This window comes from Heterocephalus glaber, unplaced genomic scaffold (genome assembly GCF_053883595.1).
Source record: "Heterocephalus glaber isolate CG9 unplaced genomic scaffold, H.glaber_assembly_v1.0 deba00001481, whole genome shotgun sequence".
Classification (NCBI taxonomy): Eukaryota; Metazoa; Chordata; class Mammalia; order Rodentia; family Bathyergidae; genus Heterocephalus; species Heterocephalus glaber.
Window position 1 is genome coordinate 44,387,582 of NW_028258317.1, and position 20,726 is coordinate 44,408,307.

General features: G+C 40.5%; 1 protein-coding gene across 11 annotated transcripts in view; it reads right to left on the reverse strand.

Annotated features, from left to right (window-relative positions):
- The window catches only part of Kdm4c (lysine demethylase 4C), a 453,670-nt gene that overhangs the window by 42,339 nt on the left and 390,605 nt on the right, over nucleotides 1-20,726 (reverse strand). For 10 of the 11 annotated variants that reach the window (XM_013069708.3, XM_087183467.1, XM_087183465.1 and 7 more), the window contains one exon: nucleotides 19,319-19,489. In XM_013069708.3, coding sequence (XP_012925162.2) covers nucleotides 19,319-19,489 — 171 coding nt within the window. Of the gene's footprint in view, nucleotides 1-19,318; nucleotides 19,490-20,726 lie in introns of those variants that run through there. The other variant, XM_004838273.4, reaches the window with a different exon arrangement.

A 20,726-nucleotide genomic window follows, 5' to 3' on the forward strand; every position in this document is an offset into this window, starting at 1 on the left:
CTGACTATATTCTCGGAACAGACCCCTCCAATAGGCATTACTTGGTAAAAAGGCCATATAAACTATTTGTAAGTTAATTTCATCCATTTTGAAAAATTCAGCACCAGACTCATCTCTGTAGTGCAGTAAATCTAAACCACCACAGAAGCTTCTGTCAGTTAGTCCTGGGTGGGTCCAAACTGAACGCCCTCCTAGATAATCTGATGCTCAATCAGGCTGACTCACTGTTCGAGAAAGTCAATCAGCAATACACTTTATCTTGCAGCTTAGACTATTCATTCCATAATTTACAAACAGTCAATTCTATGTCCTTTCCTCTACCTGTATCTTTTTACATTCAGAGCCCCCCTTATATGTTTAAAAGATAATCTGGAATGCTCCCATCCAAGATATCTAAGTCCGTTCTTTACTGGTTACAGAATGCTGTCATTCCAGGATCAGGGCTAATGGACTCAGGCCATCCTGGGAAAACACTAAGTTTGGTAACAAATTTTCCTTTTCAATAGTTTTTTTGTTTTTAAGGGAAACACATTCACACCTGTTTCTGTACCCCAAGATGCTGTGGCTGCCACTGTTGAGCTGGAGCAACACCCATCTCGCTCTCCCAAGCAGCCAAACACTGTCGCCAGTGACACCAGGCCAACTCCCTGACACACGTCCTTGCCCGCATCCACCTGAAGATCATCTTGTCAAAGAGAACCGCACTGACACTCACTGAGGGATTCCGCAAGGCCAATTGGTTTGCTGGTGTGCATTCTCCCTCCCTTCAGCCACAGCCAAGAGTGAGCACAATGCCTGGAAAAGGCGCTGAAAACCTAGAGAGAGGTTGTTTTACTATTCCAAAAATTACTACAGTATTAGGCCTCAGAAGATATATTTATAAAAGAAGTCCATCTTGGGCCGGGGGTTTGGCTCAGTGGTTCTGCCACCTGCCTTGCAACTGCAGGGTCCTGAATTTGATCCCTGGTACCAAACAAAACAAAACAAAACAAAATAACAAACAAAATGAAGTCTATCTTTATACTATTAGAAATAGGTGAGATTCTGGCATGCAAAAGCTTTAAAAGGCATAAAATATACAAATGTAGCTTTTTTTGGAAATCATCTTTGGTTCCTTTGAAATGGAAGAGGAAGCATAATGAAAGCCAAAAACTAGCAACAGAAGTGATATTGGGTCCACCTGCTCAAAGGGCCTGCAGAGGAGGGATGCAGGTGGCAGGTGGCGTTGGGCCCAAGGGTGGCCACACCAAGGCACTGGCCAGAGGTCTTCTGCAATCTTGGAACTGAGGGAAACTCAATTACCTGCTCAGGACGAGACCGCCTCCTACCTCTGGCACATACCAAGCATGTCCTCTGGGGACAAAAGACCAGTCCTTTTAGAATCCCTTCTCTCAAAGGATTCAGATCTAGCTTGGAACACGAGCATACACACGAGTACTGGCCATTCAAGGGGGTCTGCATGATCTCAGGGACAGGCAGGGAGGTGAGAGCTCTGTATCCATGACCCCCTCTCCCAAGAAAAAACTGTTTCAGGGGCTTTCCTCTTACAATTAACTGAAATTCCTCAGGTATCCCCTCCACACAAATTGAATGGGTGGCGACTGAGGATAATCTGTGAGGACAGTAATAATCTATGCCAGTGGTGGCAAACCTATGGCATGTATGTTATCTTTTAAGGAAAAAGGCATTAATTAATGAGGTGTTTTTCCTAAACTAAACCCTCAATATTCAAATTTAACTGCAGTGTTGGCACTTCGCAATAAATAAGTGGGTTTTGGGTTGCAAGTGGGCACTCGGGCTCTAAAAGGTTTGCCATCACTGGTCTATACCTTAAAGCTTCCACAATGCATGCGTGTGTGTGTGTGTGTGTGTGTGTGTGTGTGTGTGTGTGTGTGTTTGAAGCTCTGGCACCACCACCCTGACTATACTGGTTCCTGTGATTACCAGGCTACCCCCAGCTGTGCTGAGTGGTGAGGCCAAACAGACAGAAGTCAGCACACAGCCCTTCCTCTGCCTCTCAGAAGTGTTCTGGAATCCCATCAGTGGTTCCAGGTGCAAGGCCCCACACAGGTTTGATTCCTAAAAGTGCCAGATTATGCACCACTTATATAGGGAATATGTAAGTTTAGAGTTCTCTGATATGTATTTATTTCCTCTTACCTCCTCCTTTTGGTAACCTTCCTTTTATGAAGGTATGTTACTGAAACTCTTATGCCTATGCCAAAGAGTTGGCCAAAACTTACTAGCTGTCATCATGAAAATCACCACCAGAGATCCAAAAAATTACCTACATGTTTATTATAGGCTGGGCATCATGTTAACTGCTTTATACTTTACATGTCAACAATTCCAACAATAAACCTAATTTATTAGCTCCATTTTTTTGGAATGGGAAAACTGCTGTTAACTCCCTTGCCCAGGGTCATGTGGTTACTTAGCAGAGTGAAGTTGCACTTCAGGTCTGTTTGCCACAAAGGTGACTCTTCCCACCTTGAGTAAGGGACCTAATAGCAACCCTGACCACTGCAGGGCAGGCTGCATCCTCCTGCTATTTTTCCTGCAGATGTAAAGCAAAAGCATCCCAGGACTCCGAATTCCTTTCATCAGAAGAAGGGAAAAATTTTACCTATATAGAGCAGATCCTCCCCTCTTTTATAGCAGGGGCTAAAATGCATGGGGGGAATGAAATATTTTATTGTATCAATAAAAATCTATGTCACAAAAAGGAGAAAGGCTTGAGGTGAATTCTTTTATAGTGGTTTCTAAAATAAATGTTAGTTCCAAAAGCTAAAAAAAGAAAGATGAAAGGAAACGTATGCATGCACAGGGTGCTGGTGGGGCAACAGCAGACTGCTCTGTGTTGACAGAGGCCACCAGGCCAAGCTCACCAGGATCTCCCTCTGGGGTGGCACCAAGTAGGGCTCCACAGTGGAGTTGGGCTGCCTGGGGTCAGTGAGGACCTGTTACTCTGAACAAGCTCCTAAACCTCACCACATCCTGGTTTCCTCATCAATAAAATGAAGCTCTTACTGGAACCTTGAAGGGCTGCTGGGTGACAAGGGATACTGTAGTTTAAAGGAAAGGAGGACAGAACAGAAAAGCAAGGCACACCAACTGGCAGCTGCTGAACGTTGGGTGAACTATGACTGGATGTAACTCTCATCTGCAGGGAACATCCTGCCTGGAGGATGCCAGGGGCCGAAACCCTTGGGAAATGGTGAGCCCTGGGATTTTAACTGGTAAAGACTGAGAAGCCAAGAACCTAGATTATGAGGGAAGATGTGCGAAAGCTGAACAACTTGCATAGCGCGAGAACTACACGAAATGAGCAGGCCATGTTGTTCTAGCTGAGATCCAAACCAATGAGGTCCTCAGGCAAGGGCTAATGTCTCCCATCAGTTAAAGAAGCCCAGACTAACAAGCAGATACCTGGATAAGGAGGGAGATTTCACTCCACACAAAATTTTTGAGCCTCTTTTATGCTCAAGGGACAGTGGGATGAGTAGGTGAGAAAAAACCGATAGGGACTTTTACTTCATGTACCTCTTTGGAGGAAAATGCAGACATTCATTTAAAAAAAAAGTCAGAACTCCTAGGACTACAGTATAAAGCAGAAGCACCTAATAGAGATTACTAACACTACATAGCTATTATATCCCAGAGAACTTCGTGTGCCTCAAGAGGGGAGAGATCTAAAATGAAATTTTGACAAGAAAATCTGAAAGGATTCAGATAAGGAAAGTTGGGGCGGAGGGAAGGATACAAGAAGTTCTCAGAAGTATTCAGATCTTTAATTTTTTTTTCAATTGCTTTTGGATTATAAAAATAAAACAGGCTCATATGGAAACTATAAGAAGGTGATAAATTTGAAAATAATAAACACCTATGATTATATACTCCAAAGATAATCAGTAACATTTTGATATATTTCCTTTGAGGATTTTCCTTTGCATATTTATATTTTATACATAATTGAGATCATATAATTTTGAGCCTGATTTTTCCATTTATTATACTGCACCATTAAATATCCTTTGAAAATATAATTTTAATAACTGCATAAATAATGCATTTCACTTTCCTCTTAGCTGCACTGGTAAGTGTTCAATGTATGAAACACAGAAACAAAGCATCACCATGCTTGCACTGGCCACATGGCATTCGGGCACTATGTTCTCACCCCTGAGAGCAACATTTTGAGTTGGACACTGACCATAAAAATTTCATCCTGAGAGTGTTCCAGAGGAAAAGCATTCTGAAACCACTTATGTTCATTAATCATTTTTTCTCCATGACTGAAGAACAAGGACTGTTTTGTTTGTATTTGAGAAGACTTTAGGAGTGACCTGAAAGTTCTCTACAAATACATAAAGAGCTGTGAGTGGAAGAGTACAGATTTATTCAGTTTTGCCCAGAGGACAAGAAACAAGACTGGCTTTTAGGTTCTACGAAGAATAGATTTCACATAAAGAAACCATTGCTTTCCCAATAATCATAGCAAAAGCTGATATGAGCTGCTTGTCAATTACAGTGGCCTACGATGGTTCTGACAACCTGTTGCCAGGGTTATAGTGGAGGAAACTTCCAGTAGAGGTGGGAATCTGAGAAAGGCACCAGTGAGCCAGGGGGAGGGAAAGGATAGTGGAGGGGGTTGCACACTACCCCTCGACCTGCCTGACCTATGCACCAACCCTGAATTGAGCTGCAGTGACTCATGACTTCTAGCCAAGAGATCCCCTGGCCAAGATTCTCTCATTCAGCGGCCTGTCTGTGTCTCATAGGAAATATGGACAGGGTTGGGACTATTGTTGCTACATTTCTCAAGGCCCAGTCTATTGTTCTTCCTTCACCAAAGCACTGGGAATAGAATATGCAAAAGAAGAGCAAGAAAAATCAGACATAGACATAATTATCTTTCCTTTAATGTATTCACAGCCACTCTCTGGCTGCACTCCTTCAGCTCTATGTAATATCAGCTTCCTTTTCAGTCAACGAAAGGGAGCATCCTTCTGGATCAACACCCAAGGACACCTGTTAATGTAGCACTACTGTGCAATCCTGGGGTTCATGGAAGGTCTGCTTTAACTTTATCAACTGGATGGCACAATTACGTGTGAAGCAAAAAACACGGAAAGGATGAGAGAGACAAGTGTGTAGGTCTCAGCCTCATGCTATGGAAATAGCTTTCTACAAAGCTTCTGTGCTAAAATGTACAATGCAAAAAGACATCATAGTATGCAAAAATATGTCAAGTGCTAATCACTCCTGGGCTGAGACCTAAGAATAGCTTGGCTCTGTGGTTCCCAAATGATATTGCAATGTGCATATAACATGCCATGTCTGGTGGTGTGGGGCTGTGTGCCCAAACGGCCAATTCCAGATGGCCCATCTAACCCAAGAGGACCCAGCATGTGTTCCCACAGGCCACACTGGAGTTGCCAGAATGTGTGTACAAGTCAGTGGACTCTGGGCCAGGCCTCATTTCAGTGCTGACTATGGATCACCCACTGCTTCGATCCCTGCCAGCACCAGGAAAGGCCTGAGCCATCCCCTAGGCTGCTGCCTCCATTTTAGAGAGAGGCAGTGAGCACTGATGTGATCTGCAGGGTCATGACTCACCAAGAACCAGTTAGAATTTAATTTTTCATATCACAGCCCACAGTGCAAGATTCTGAGAAAAGAATAACAACTGGAAAGGATTTATTTATTATTGGTTTTTTGAGACAGGGTCTCACTGTGCAGTTCAGGCTGGCCTTACACTCACCATGTATTCCAGGCTGGCCTTGAACTCAAGGCAATCATCCTGCCTCAGTCTCTCTAGTGTTGGGATTACAAGTGCGTACCACCATGCCCAGCACAACTGGGGAGGATTTTACGTAGGAGATTAGAAAGAAGATTCAGGAAGGGATGAAGATAAACCAAAGGAATTGTGAGACTATGATCTATCAAAAAATTCCGCTTGCATGACATTAAGTCCAGGAACAGGAGTCCTGAAGATATAGGTATAAATGAAGTAATCAGGAATTTCCTTGAAGTTGTACATGTGTTCATGAATAGAACAAATAAATAATCGATTAAAATGTGAGCAGCTCCACACTATGAGGTAAGCTACTATTTCTCTCCCCGTGTGTTAACATGTCCTTCCTTTCAGAGTAAGTGCAAATACAAAAATTTAACCAATCATGTTCATAACAGTCTGTCTTATAAAGAACAGGACTATATAATTACTACCAGCAAATTTCAACAGAGACCAGTCTGTCACAAACAGCAGACAGATAAATAAGATGGTTGGGGACAGGATAATGAATCTATCTATTTACTCAACACTATTACCCTTAAAGGGGAGTCAGAAACTCCTCAGGCAATTCTTGTATTGTCAAAAGACTGTCAAATCTAAATAATCTTAATGTGAAACTAAACAGAATTTTTGCTATTTGCAGATTTCCAGACAATAAGAATGGAAATGACATGTAGATAACACACCACTGTCAGATTTACTCAAACAAGAGCTTTTAATCCACAAAGGATTAAAAACATTAAAGGAGGGCTGTGTACTTAGCTTTACGAATGTACTCAAGCCTGGATCGCTTGGTTCAGAATTACATGGAGGATTATACCATGTCTTCTTTTCTGATAATTAATGAACTTCTGAAGTATGGGCTTCTCTGCTCTTTTCATGCCAGATATTAGTCTTTATCTGAAGCTTGATTCTGGCTAACATCTAACTTGGTCAATGACCACTAAGTAGTCCATTAATACTTCAATTGCGATATAATCACAACTATATTTGTTAGCATCACAGTTATGTTTGTTAGCATTCTCAGCTACTTCTTTGAAACAGACACCAACAGTTCTGAACTGGTGTAGACTTTCATATGAGAATACCTGGGAACCAAATATACCAAAGGCAGGGAGACCTCAGGGTACACAGGCATCTGAAAGCGGGGTCGGCAGAGGCTTGATGTAGATGGAATAGTTGAGATTGACTTTTACAGGTCAAACTAGGAGGGAGACATCAAGACAATAACAATAAAAACCACTAAAAAACCATGCTTTGCAAACCAGGGTCTTGGGCTGGCCTTACTAAATAATAGCAACTACTCTAGGTGGGAAAAGGAGAACAAAGAGGAAGAAATTCCAACATAGCTGAGTCTGAACTCATTAGCTTGGCCTTACAACCTGGTTTCTTCCAAAGTTCCCTCTGAGAGGTCTCACCTTCCATTTGGCTCAGCAAGCCAGAACCTCGGGAGTTATTTTCACTCACTTTTTTCTTTCCCTAGCCCTTATTGTCAATCTATCACCAGGTCCTCTTGACTTTGCTTCTCGTGTGTGTTTCAGATTCTTCCACTGCCCCTAACATCCAAGTGCCATCAATTCTCCTCTAATGTGCTGCGATGTTCTCCTAACTGACCTCCCGGCAACTGCTCTGGTGCACATTCCAATTCTTTTTCTTCACTAGAGCTCCCTAAAAATGTTTCACAATAAATCTCTCCTTGTCAACTTCTGCTCAAGACTACCAATGTGACCCCAATCCCACAACATGGCCTTTAAGGCCCCACCTGCCGTGGTCCTCTCCTTCTCTAGGCTCATCATCCTCCTTCTTCCATAGTTGCCTTGCCTTCCCTGGAATAGTCTCCTTCTGACCTTGGCCTAGTTAGCTCATTGTGCAGGTCTTCACTCAAGTCAACTTGACTGCCTATTTATATAAGATCTTTTTAGCTACATGTTCTTATAGGACCTTATTCCTATTATCCCAATCTTAATTTGAAGCAAATTTTACTTCCCATCAGCATATTCCAAAGGCCCAGAACAATGTCTGATATGCCTAATATAGAGGCATAAAGAAGAATACCTACTGTACAGTAGGTACTTACTGTAAAGACTTGATATCCCTTGACTAGAGAACCATGTATCACTACACACATATACCACTGAGATTGGCTTATCAATGGCCTGGCCTTGTAGGAATTCTCTGTTTACAAGAGGAAAGGGCTCTAAGAGGAACATCAGTCTTCCAAAACTTCATAAGCCCCTTGTTCTTGAAGAAGGAAGAGGACTTAAACATCATACATATTTCTCAATCCCCATTAAGATTTCTCCTACCTAGAAAGAACCTATTCTTAGTTATTGGTCAGATTTTTGCATCTTCCAACTTTCTGCAAAAACAAAAGTAAAATGCAAAACAACACAAGACAAATATAAAACCCTATAGAAACATACACGCACACACACACACACACACACACACACACACACATACACAGAGTAACCTGCCAATATATCCTTATGTCCATACTACTAAAAATATGCAGAATATTAACTACTACTTCCAGTTCCTTGAATCTACAAAAGGGATTTTTGGAAGTATAAATCACACCTCTTTAAGTATTGATGGAAACCCTTACTTTGATCTAAAATCATGTATCTGACATTATTCAACATATTGTAATATTATTACATTTAGATATGAAACAATGTACAGTAAAGTTCTTTAATGTACTGGATAAAACATTTAACACAGAGAAGACTTCCAAACATATCCTTCATTTTATAAAGATGAGAAGTCAAGTGGTGCCAGGCAACTGATCTCCAGAAATGTATGCACCACCCAAATTTACAGTGAGCCACAAAATACAAGTTTTCACTTACTTATTACCATAGCATACTCTGACTATGGAAAGATTAGAAATTAAAGGGGAAAAATGCACTAATTCTCTATGTTTCTTTACATCATTCTTTTCCCTTTGCTTCTTTTCTCAAAATATAATTATCCTTGTAATTTTAATTTATATAATGTATTTATAAAAGCAAGATTATTACCTAAATAATAAATTATTTATTTATAATCATTTGATTAAGATTTATTATTTATTATTGGTTCTCTCTCAGTCGTGAAAATCATAATCCAACCTCACTCTATTTTATTTTTAATTAAATTCTTTTATTGGTACACTGTAGGTATACAACACAATTACATTTCTCATTGGGAATTGTACCTTTACATAATGCATCTTGGTTCTTAGTTTTTCCCCATTCCTAGCCCTCCCTTCAACCCCTCCACCCTTCCCTATTTACAAAGACTTTATTTCCATTTTTTCCATTTCTCATCATTTTTCCTTTCCCTTCTTTCCCTTCCCCTGCCCCTCCCACTACCCCTGCCCCTTTGGACCTTTTCTTCCTATTTTGCATTATCGATTATTCATTCTAATCAATGGTACATTTTAGGTATACAATATAATGACATTCATCATTGGAAATTTGCACCTTTACATAGTCCCTCTTGGTTCTTATTTTTCACCCTTGCCCAGCCCTCCCTTCAACCCCTCCAGTCCTCCCTATTTACAAAGATTTTGTTCCTATTTTTCCATTTTCTCATATTAATCCCATTCCCTTCTATCCTTTCCCCTAGTCCTCCCACTCCCTTCCCCTTTGCCCCTTTTCTTCCTATTTCACATTACCTTTTATACCTTTAGTCCTTATTTACACTTTCAGTTTCTCACACCAGAGAAACTATTTGGTATTTATACATGTGGGTCCTATTTATTTCACTTAAGAGTATTGCCTCAATGTGCATCCACTTAGCTATAAATGTCTCTAATTTCTCATTTTTGATGGCTGAGTAGTACTTCATTTTATAAAAAAACCACATTTTCTTGATTCAGTCTCCAGTTGATGGGCATTTGGGCTGTTTCCAAGTTTTAGCTATTACAAACTGTGCTGCTATGAACATGGGCGCACATATATCACTGTGGTATGATTCTTTGAATTCTCTGGGGAAGATCCCCAGCAGTGGAATAGCGGGGTCAAATGGGACTTCCAGTCCTAGTTCTTTGAGGTATCTCCCTACTGATTTCCACAGTGGTTGCACCAGTCTATACTCCCACCAGCAGTGGAGCAGGGTTCCTCTTTCCCCACAGCCCTGCCAGCATTTGTTATTGGTTGATTTCATGATAGCAGCCATACTTTCTGGAGTGAAGTGGAATCTCAGCGTTGTTTTCATTTGCATCTCTCGAATGACCAGTGATGTTGAACATTTTTTCATGTATTCGAAATGTTCAACCTCACTCTATTATCAAAATAATTTAAAGCCTATGGTCAAATACAGACATAAACTCTTCACTGATTTGTGGACCCATATTTTCTGGGATGTGCCACCAATTTATGAGCTCTCCCAAGGAGTGCTAGTATCTGGGGTTGGACACAGGTGAAAGATAATGTAAAATGGCTTGTAAACAGGCAGCTCCCTGGGAACTATTCGCCTTGGGCCTCTAGCACGTATTTCAGAAATAGTATGAAGAATGCAGTGCTTACAGAAGTGCTACAGGAAGGGTCGGCCCTGGAAGTCTCCCAGCATCTATGAAACACGCACACGGCAACCTAATCATACCTTACTTACCGCATTAAGTGTGGGGTCAACATGAAGTTATAGCAAAGAAAGATATAAAAGTCTGAAATTACACATCATAGCTAGAATACCATCTTAAACAAAAATGGAAAGGTCAATAATAAACACAGATATTTGGTTTTCATTATTTGTCTTTTCTAGTAAATGAAAGTCGATTCATCTGTATCCTGACATTTAGAAACAATGTCATAGACATTTCATGGCATGGTTCTAAACTCTCCCCAGGAGGCCTGCTAAAACCACGCTGAGACATCCCTGACATCCTGCTCCTGGGCAGGCAAGGGGCCAGCTGCTGTAATGCTCTGGCCCCTCAGCCCTCCTGCCAAGACAGAGCTCACCCTCCTGGCATGGGGCGGTACACAGTAACTCACCTCACCCAAACCCGTGACTGCACATCTTTTAGGGTCAGAGATGTTGTAGTTGACAAAGTCTCACATGAAAGCTGAAACACTGAAAGCCTGGGTTTTCTGGGTGCCACTTGCAGGAACAGAGATGATACAAGGACTATTCTTTATGTGACAAAGAGTATGGAACTTAGAATATGAATTTCAATCCAAATTTACGAACAGTTTTTGACATTGACAATGAACTTTAAAATACACAACATACTGATTATCTAAGGTATGACTTGGAATAACCAATTTAATGCCTGAATATGATGGTTATTAATACTGATTTATGTAGTCTTTAATTCAACAGCTATTTATTATCCTCTTAATATAAGGCCTTGTGCTGAGAAGTACAAGACAGTAATTAAAACAAACAGACATGGCCAATGTTTTCAAGAAGCCTGAAGTTCAGTAGATGCCATCAAGCTAGGATAAATGCTAAGAAAATCCAACTTAAAATGGAAAATTGTAAGTTTAATTTCTCCTTTAAGTAAAGATCCTTCATTAATTTCCATTACACTGCTAACAAAAACTACTTCTTTACTTTTCCTCTTCTCTTTTTTTAGAAAAATAAAACAGGTTCCGGTTTGAAATATGATCTTGAAAACATTGATCTAAAAAAATTTAAAACAGGTTTAAGCCTATTAACCATATTTAAGATATTACCAAAGGATTTTGTCTGGTATCTCGTATTCTTTTCTCTTTGCAGTATAGAAAGTACAATGCTGGGTGTAGTGGCACACATTTGTAGTCCCAGCACTCAGGAGGCTGAGGCAAGAGGATCACCATAAGTTCAAAGCCAGCCTGGGCTACATAGTGAGATCCTGTCTCAAAAAAGTACAACACTGAAATCAAATTTTAAAGACTTAAACCATATATATTTCCAAAATACTCTGAATACTAGGTAGGCTTGGCACTGAGGAATCCACTGGATATCTAGTTCAGCATGTTAAGGGAAATCAACTTATATGGTTTTCCCCTTCCTACAGTACAACTTTGAGAAGGTTGGCAAGTCAAGGAGCATAAAGAAGTCACATATTTGAGCATCCTCGATGCTTCAGGTGCTGCACTGTGATAACATAGGCATGGATACTGCCCTTCCTTACACCAGACATTTCAGTAAGTTGTGTGTTTTTCATCTTATAAAGCTGACCTGACCTCACAGCAGACACAAAAGTTAACTTAAAATCAGCCAAAAAGCTAAAAGGAAGACCTAAAACTTTAAAATACCTAAAAGATAACACAAAGGAAAGTCTTTGTGAGCTTGAGGTAAAAATTTCTTAAGATATGACACCGAAAGCATGATAGATAAAGAACAAGATGATAAACTGGACTTCATTAAGATGTCTCACTTTTGCTTTTCATACACCATTAAGAAAGTGAAAAGACAAGATGAAAACTAGGAGAAAGTATATGTAAATTATACATTTGGTAAAGATTCATGTATAAACTAAAAAAAAAATCTTGCAACTCAGTTAAGACAATCCAATACAATTACAACTATTTTACTGATTTGAATAGGGTTTTCAACAAAGATACATGAATGGCTAATAAGCACCTGAAAAGATGCTCAAAAACATTAGTCATTAGGGAAATACAGATGTAAATCACAGCCAGTAGAATGGTTATTATCCACAAGTCTAACAATATGAGGAGGTGTTGGCAAAGCTGTGAAGAAACCATAAGCTCAAATGTGTCTGGTGGGAATGCAAAATGGTACAGTCACTTTGGAAAATTTGGTAGTTTCTTATGAAGTTAAAAACATACACTAACATATAACTCAGTAGTCTCCTTCCTCAAGAGAAATAAACACATATCCACTCAAAGACTTAAAAACAAATGTTCAAAGTAGCATTATTTTTTTTAATAATAGTCCAAACTGGAAACAAAATGTCAATCAACTGATAAATAGATAAACAAAATATATTATATTCATACAACTGAACATTATATTTAGTCTAGGAGAAAAAGTCAAAGGCAACAAACAAAAAGACTTAAACAGAGACTATAAGTAGAATTCTTTACAATTCAGTGACCCAGCACCTATCTCTCTTCCTCATGTGATTTCCTTAAACACTCTGGTCCATCACAATGTTTACATGGACCAAAGTCCACTAAAATTCACCATCAACCTTTCCTGGCGTATTCTTCGGTTCGGTAAAACCTTTTAGATAAGCTCCTGGGAAGGGTGAAGGGGCCCAAGGGAACATCATGACTTGAGTGCTCTAGAATGGGGTGTGACTTCCCAAGGCCGAGGTGGCCTCACTGGCAAGAGGTGTCTCTTGGTCAACCTGGTGCCTGCCACTGCCGTGGCATCTGGCCACACAACTCGACACTTGAGGGCACTTCAAAATCTAAGAGCAAAGAGGGATCAAAAATGCATTTCAAGATCCCATAGCATGAATGTTTCTGGGAACTTTTTTGTCTTTCAAATTCACTTGGGTATTGTATTTTATCCAGAGCTCCTACACCATTCCTACACCTACACCTGCACATTAGACTCCCCATGATGGCTAACACAGACTGCAGCACACAGCTCAGAAAGGAAGACACTGAATATTCCCAAAGACGGGGTGAATTTGGTTCAGGGTGGATGTTACCACTGCACTGAGAAGAGATGATGAAGTCTTGGAATTAATAGCATGGCCCTCAAGTTCAAGGTAGTTATTTTGATTTTGTTAGCCTGAAGATGAGATGCTATACTTTTGGTCCTCCTGGAAAAACAATGTGGAAAAAAATGCCAAGAACCCTGGGAATAAGTTCCACAAACCAGTCACAGTGATATAATTACCAAACAAAAAATAAGAGCAATTCTGTCAAGTGAGGAAGGTGTGTATTTGAAGCAAAACATAACTGACAGAGTGACTTCATGGCAACTGGGCTAATCTCCTGTGCAGGACATCAGGGCATTGACATACTTTTCTTCAGAGAAGCTCCAGTGCTAAATAGAAACTGTCAAAATGACAGCTACAAAATTAAGGCTGGTGAGATTTTTAACACTTTATAAAAGAGAAAGAAGATACAATTATAACTCAAATAAGGGATGCAACATCCATTATTATATAATAGGCATTAATGCAAAGAACTACCCAAGAGAGATGGGTCTGCTGGCACGTGCCTATAATCCCAGCGCTCTGCGATGCTGAGGCAGGATGATCGCAAGCTTGAGTCCAGACTGGACAGCACAGAGAGTTTTACAAAAGGAAAAGACTCCAGGGCCTGGAAAGTACTTAACAACAAAATCTTGAGACAGTTTATGAAATCCATGAGATGGGTCAGGGCCTAAGAGAAGGGCACAGAGAGAACTGAGGAATCAGAGAGAAGCGGCCCAACAACTGTGAGTTCAGTTCTTCAAAGGAACAACCACATTCAGCTTTAAATGGCCTATGGCTTCTCTCCTTTTTATTACTAAAATCCTGCCCAAAATGGTAATATTGTTTTTCCCTTGGTTGGGCAAAGTCTATCAATCTAAAGTTGTATTTATAATGGTGCAGTATTGTGTTTTGTTAATAACTGTACTACTTTGTGAGTTGTTTTGAAAAATAAAGAAAATTCTTAGGAGAATTTAAACTACTAAATATGAAAGTTATGAATATTAAGTGCTTAGCAAAACTGTTATTTGTTATAAATATACATACTGATTTTATAATCACAGTTAAGATGTCCTAGGACAGTGAGAGTAAATCTTTTAGAGACTGAGTACTGAACTACAGCCCAAAACACACTTATTTATGGCAAAGTGCCAATACTGCAATTAAACCTGAATACTGAGGTTTTAGGTTACAAAAACCAAATCTACATTACCAATTCTTATCTTAAAAGAAAAACACAATAATGTGTGTGATAGGTAAGCCACCACTACCCTAAAAGATTTGATTACCCTAATGTAACATAGTAATGATTCATTCTGTAAAATTTACGCATTATGTGACCAATAATCAAGGGGGAAAAAAGAGGTTTCTCTTATTTTCATGCAAAATTCAATTTACAAATAAAATTTGTCAGTTGAATTTTTATAAAACTTAAAAATAAAATTTAAGTTGAGTAATGATTAAAATCAAAGTAATAACAGGTATTCTTTTATGAATATGAGTCTTTCTATAGAAGTAAAAGAAACCACTGAGCTAAATCCCCAGCCCCAGTGAAGCCTTTTATCTCACACATTCCCAGGTCCTCACAGTCAACACAGAAGCAAGGGCGCCACCCTCAACAAGGAAATGGTGTTGAACCGTCCATGTAGAACCCTGGACTGGGAAAGCTTCTATACCATTTGCTAAGGTTTGAGTGTAGAGTGTCCTCTAAATACCCCTATGTAAAGGCTTGGTCCCCAGGGTGCTGCTACAGACCTTTAACAGGTGAGGCCAAGTGAGAGGTCCTTTGGTCACTGGGGCATGCCCTGGAAGGGGACTGTGGGACCCCAGTCTGTGTGTGTGCGTGTGTATGTCTTTCTCTTTGTCTCTCTCTCCACTTTGGTTTAAGACCGAACTATCTGTTCCTACCACAATGTTCCACCATTCACCTCCCTTACCAGAGGCAAGACAAATGAGGACACCTGATCTTGGACTTTGAACTTCCAAAGCTGTGAGCTAAATAACTCTCTCCTGGTTCATACGTAGCTTAAGTATTTTGTTATAGTGGCACAAAGCTGAATAATAAAACAGCCTTTTCTGACAAATGTCCATTAATTCCAAAAGAACCAGACTATCTGAAGGAGGAAATGACGTAGAGGGCGAAGATAAAAAGAATCAGTTTGGAGCAAACATAAAAATGGTCTAGAATGGAGTATGACTTCCCAGAGCTGCAGTGGCCTCACTGACAAGAGATGTCTCTTGGTCAATCTGGTGTCATCCATTATCATGGGTCTACACAACCACCTGATTTGAAACTTCAGGGCACCTCAAAATCTAGGAACAAACAGATCTCTAAAATGCACCCCAGGATCTCACAGCATAGACTATTTCTGGGAAAAATGTTTAGTTTCTCAAATCCACTCAGATATTTTCTGTGCCTCTAGACTACACTGATCACCCTACATCTATGCCTGCCAGGGGGAAGGCTGTGGGGTCATGAGCACTGCAGAGCTTCCCACACTGTGGCAGCTGGAGGCTGTATTTTCCTCTCAAGAAAGACAGATGGTCTACCACAGCTGCACAAAGCCACAAAAGCAAACTTCTGATCTCTTAGAAAGTAGAGAAACAAGAAGCAATGGAATGCAGAGTGGGAGGGTGGGTACTGACCTGGAATTCAGAACTAACTCTGCCCCATCTACTCTGGGAAGCTTGGACCTATCCAAGCTCTTTATGACCTGAGAAGTATCACATCGGTGAAGTAACTGTGGACTCGCTTTGGAGCTGCCCTTGTTATGAAAACCTTCTGAAACCACACTTTTAACTCTCAGAAAAATACAAACATAAATGCAGGGAAGTGCACTATAGTAACGTTTAAAAGCAGCTAGGTCTTCTAGTTCCATGCTAGGACATGGTACAAGCCCCCTTTTAACCTAACAAGGTAGAAGGAAGTTCTGAGCCACGAACTCTACATTTTATCAAGACCAGAACGGGCAGCAGAAATGAGATGGGGGGAAAAAGGAAGGGAAAAAGTTTACAAACTAAAGTTAATGTTCCCCAAAATTTGATTTTGTACCTACTGGGTGCCAGGCATTCAGTGCATTTAGTCCTTTCAATAATCCCTGAAGGTGGAAATTATTATCATCTTTTTAGTAAAGAAAAAAAAACTGAGGCTGACAAGTGTAAGCAAATTACTTATACCCAAGGGGGAAAGTTACCTCTAAGAACTGCAGTTTGTTCTTACAGCCCTTGAAAACCAAAGGCTAAGCTATTCATTCCTCAAAATCTTGACGAGTAAGCACTGTTTTTATATTTTTTCATGTTTTACATTTCAACAGAGGCTGAAAAATATAGCCAGTCTTCATGGAAATTTCAGTGATGGACTCTTGCTTCTAAATTCTAAAGGGTCCCATTTCTCTTCTCACTCCCAGTGGTGCATGTTGTGGACAATCTAGTGCCCACTGCGTCTCCTCCTCCCTTGAAATGTGCTTCAGGCTCAGATGAGAGGAAGCAGGCACTACTCCAGTGCCCACAACGACCCCAGGCTTTGGAAGGGCTAAGAGGAGCCCTGGAACCTCTGTGCTTACTGAGTTCTTTCAGGTGGGCAACTTTCATTCCCATCAAAATAGTGAAAGACAAATCCATCAGAAGTGTGTTGCAATTTCATAGACTGACAGGTGGAGGAGTGTAGTAATACATCTTTTATTACTTCCTTTGACAGCTACAGATTGCATACTGAGTTTAACTGGGCTGATATACACATTCTCCAGGTCCACTGTTGAAAGAATTGCTTTAGACATTCTTTCTGGCTATCACAGAAATAAAGTAGGTAGAGAAAAGAATTTCCCAGTAGTCCAAAGAATGCTTCTCCCCACTGCTCCAAATACTCTGCAGTCACATAATCTCAACATGAGCATTTTCATGACTGCTGAACTGATTCTCAAATATGGACAGGTCAGCCTGCACTCAAAGGTTCTCATTTGTTGGGTTTATAAAATGACTGTAATCATTAATATGTATAAGGAAATTATTTTTTACAAAAGCATCAAGTTACATAAGGGATTACATTTATATCATAAACAAATAAATACTTGGGGCAATTAAACTTGATATCTTAAATTTGATTTTCATAGTTAAAAACCTGAAACTGCACTGTAGTAACAAGTACCTGAGGCTCAGGGAAACCAGTTCAACAGCCAGTAACACTGCTGCCCCTTGACACTTGAGTGATTCTGAGCTACAGGGTGCTCAGGTATTTGGTTGACCTTACTCTAGGTGTTTCTGGGTGCATTTAACATTTGAACCAATAGACTGAGGAATGCAGATTGCCCTCCTTATTGTATGCATGCCTCATTCAACCAGTGGATGGCCTGACCCTCCTGCAGAGGAGGGAATCCTTTCTGCCTGCCTGCTTTCAGGCTTGGATGTGTGATTTCTCCTACCTTCAGACTTTGGCTTGTCAGCTCTTCCTGAGCTTCCAGCCTGAATGCAGATATGGGGACTGGGACTCTCAGCCTGGCTTCTCCCTAGACCCAATGAGGGGAGATTACACCTTCTTTCTCAGTATGTTGCCAGCACCCAGGTTGATGTGCAGCAGGTACTCCTCTGGGAGCACCAGCTGAGTGCTTGGAGGATGAGTAATCCTACTGAGAGTGACATCACCAAACGGTGGCTGTTTATGGGGTGCCAGTGGTGACGCTATAAAGGGAGCTCCCACTAAAAGCCTTGGGGTTTTAGTTTTAGTTTGTCTGAGTTCATTTGCTTTAGAAATCTTTCAAATAAGGTCACTTTTGTTTCCATACTTGTCACTCTCAATAGCACAGAGAGGTAAGCATAACAAAGCTGACTGAATCAATGTTTCTTCAGGTCCACGAGACTAAAACCCCAGAAATATTTATGGGCAATCTCCTAAGGTTATATTTAAGGTTATACTTGTACATAATGGTTAATTGTTACTGTTAAATAGTCATTTAAGAAACATCTTTCCAAGTACAAAGAAAAGCTCAGTATCCACAGAGACCCAGAACAATGAAGAAGTGATAAATGCTTATATTACAGCTTGGCTCCCCAAACTGACAGCCAGAAAGAAGGGACAACAGGATCACATGAGAGCGACTCCTCTGAGGGCCACACTATGGGAATTGATTTCTATGTGAAAAACCTCTACAAAGCATTTTTCTTGTGAAACAACCCGCTAAAAGCGAGCCCAGAACAAAGTCAGTCTTCAGTCCTGACACAGTGACTCCTCTGAAAGGAACCAAGGGGTTCCCTGAGGTAGCAGAGGAAGGAGGAGATGGAGACACACACTGTCCAGGCCTGAACTACCATTAAGAAACTCTGTAAACACCTCAGCCTTTTGCCTACATGGCTTTTGTTATTCCCATGTGAAATATTCAAAGATCTAAACACATTCAAGTCATACTATGCTCTCTAGTTCAATATAAAAGAATTCATGAAAGAATTAAAATTTGCTAATACTCTGTAGCAGAAAGGAAGAGGTGGATTTTCTGCTAGCATAGTCTAAACATGTCTCCAAACTTCAGGCATAGCTAATGTGACACTAGAGTTATGAGAAAGCCTTTCAGGGTTACCAACCCACGAGGATTGCTCTGTTGCCAATGGAACTGAGGCCCTTTAAGAGAGGCTTTTCCTAGCACAGCAAGCTTGCCCTTCTCCTTCCACCATGGGGTGGAGCAAGAGGCCATCATCGGACCAAAGGCCTGAGGCTCCATTAGAGACCACCAGCCTCCAGAGCTGTGAGAAATAAACTTCTGTTCTTTACACTTTATGCAGGAAATCAGTCTAAGTTCACATGGATATTATTTAGGATGATGAAAGCCATGAATATGAAGGGAGATGAACTGCTCAAAGTGGCAAGGAAACACTGCTGAAGGTCCCGCTGCTTTGGTCGCAACACAAATTACACTGGCAGCAGGCAGCCCAGGGGACCTACTCACCACGATGTCCTCAGGAAATGTGTCTCTGCTGAAGGAGCCATCGTCAAACATGATCTCATAGAAGGTCTGTGACGTTACAGCCATCACCCTGCAGCTGTAGTAGCGGGTGTTCCGATGCTTTGTGATGACTGTCTGGCCCACGGAGATGGCCTTCTCACATGCCTTAGACTTCTGGAGGCACAGCAAGTGAGGAGGAGAGAGGGGACAGAAAATAAAAGAAATACTTACTTAGAAAACAATAATTGATTTGGTCAAAATGTTTTCAAACATTTTAAATTTAGGATTGCAGAATAATTTCAAATTTTAAAATTACAAGAAGACAAACAGCTCAAGGCCGAGTGTGGTGGTGCACACCTGTAATCCCACCACTTGGGAGGCTGAGGCCAAAATGTTGCCATGAAGTCAAGGCCAGTCTGGGTTACACAGAGAGTTCAAGGCCAGCCTGAACTTCACAGCAAGACCCCATCTCAAAAAAAAGCAAACAAATAAACAACAACAAAAGAATACAAATAGCACAAACCCTTATATACTGTTTGATCCTTTACCGAGATTCAGCTATTATTGTTTATTATCATTAATATTTTACTATTTGCTTTATTGTTTGTGTATTCTTTGTACTGTATGTGTGTGTTTACAGAGAGGTGGGAAAAGTGTGTGTGTGTGTGTGTGGTTTGTTTCGATTTGTTTCTATTCCCAAGCCACACATAACATGGATTTATTTTCTAAGAACAAATTTATTCTCTGACATAACCATTACTCCAGTTTAATTATCAACTTAAGGAAAAAGAACACTGATAATACTTTAGAGCTACCCATGCTCTAGTCTGTCAATTGATCCAATAATGACCTTTATATTTCTCTCCTTTACTGTCATCTTCTAAGTCCAGGATCTAGTTCAGAGTTGAGTATTACATTCAGCTGTCACCTCTCCTTGGATGACTCTTTTCATAGTCCTTCCTTGGGTTTTACCATAGGGATACTTTGGAAAGATATAATTCTTCCTTTGTCTGCTTTTCAATGCAGCATTTGTTTGATGTTTTCCAAGACTAGAGTTAGATTACACCTTCTTGGTCAGAATCCCATATAGGTAACCTGTGTCTTTCTCGGGATATTTCACCTGCAGATACATGATGTATGCATGCCTCTCCATGCTGATGACAATTTTGATCTTGATCAAAGTGTGGTCCAATCTCTCCACTTAATTGCTATTTTTCTCTCACACTAATGAGCAATTTGTGGGACATTGTATCACTATGCAAATATCCTGTTCCTCATATATCCCTGTTCAGACTCCTAACCCACTGATGAGCCTTGCAGACTATTTACTACAATGAAGGCGTGTGCTGACTATCCTGCTCCAGCACCCCCACATTTATTAGGTGGCATTTGGCACTGGATGCATGGGAAT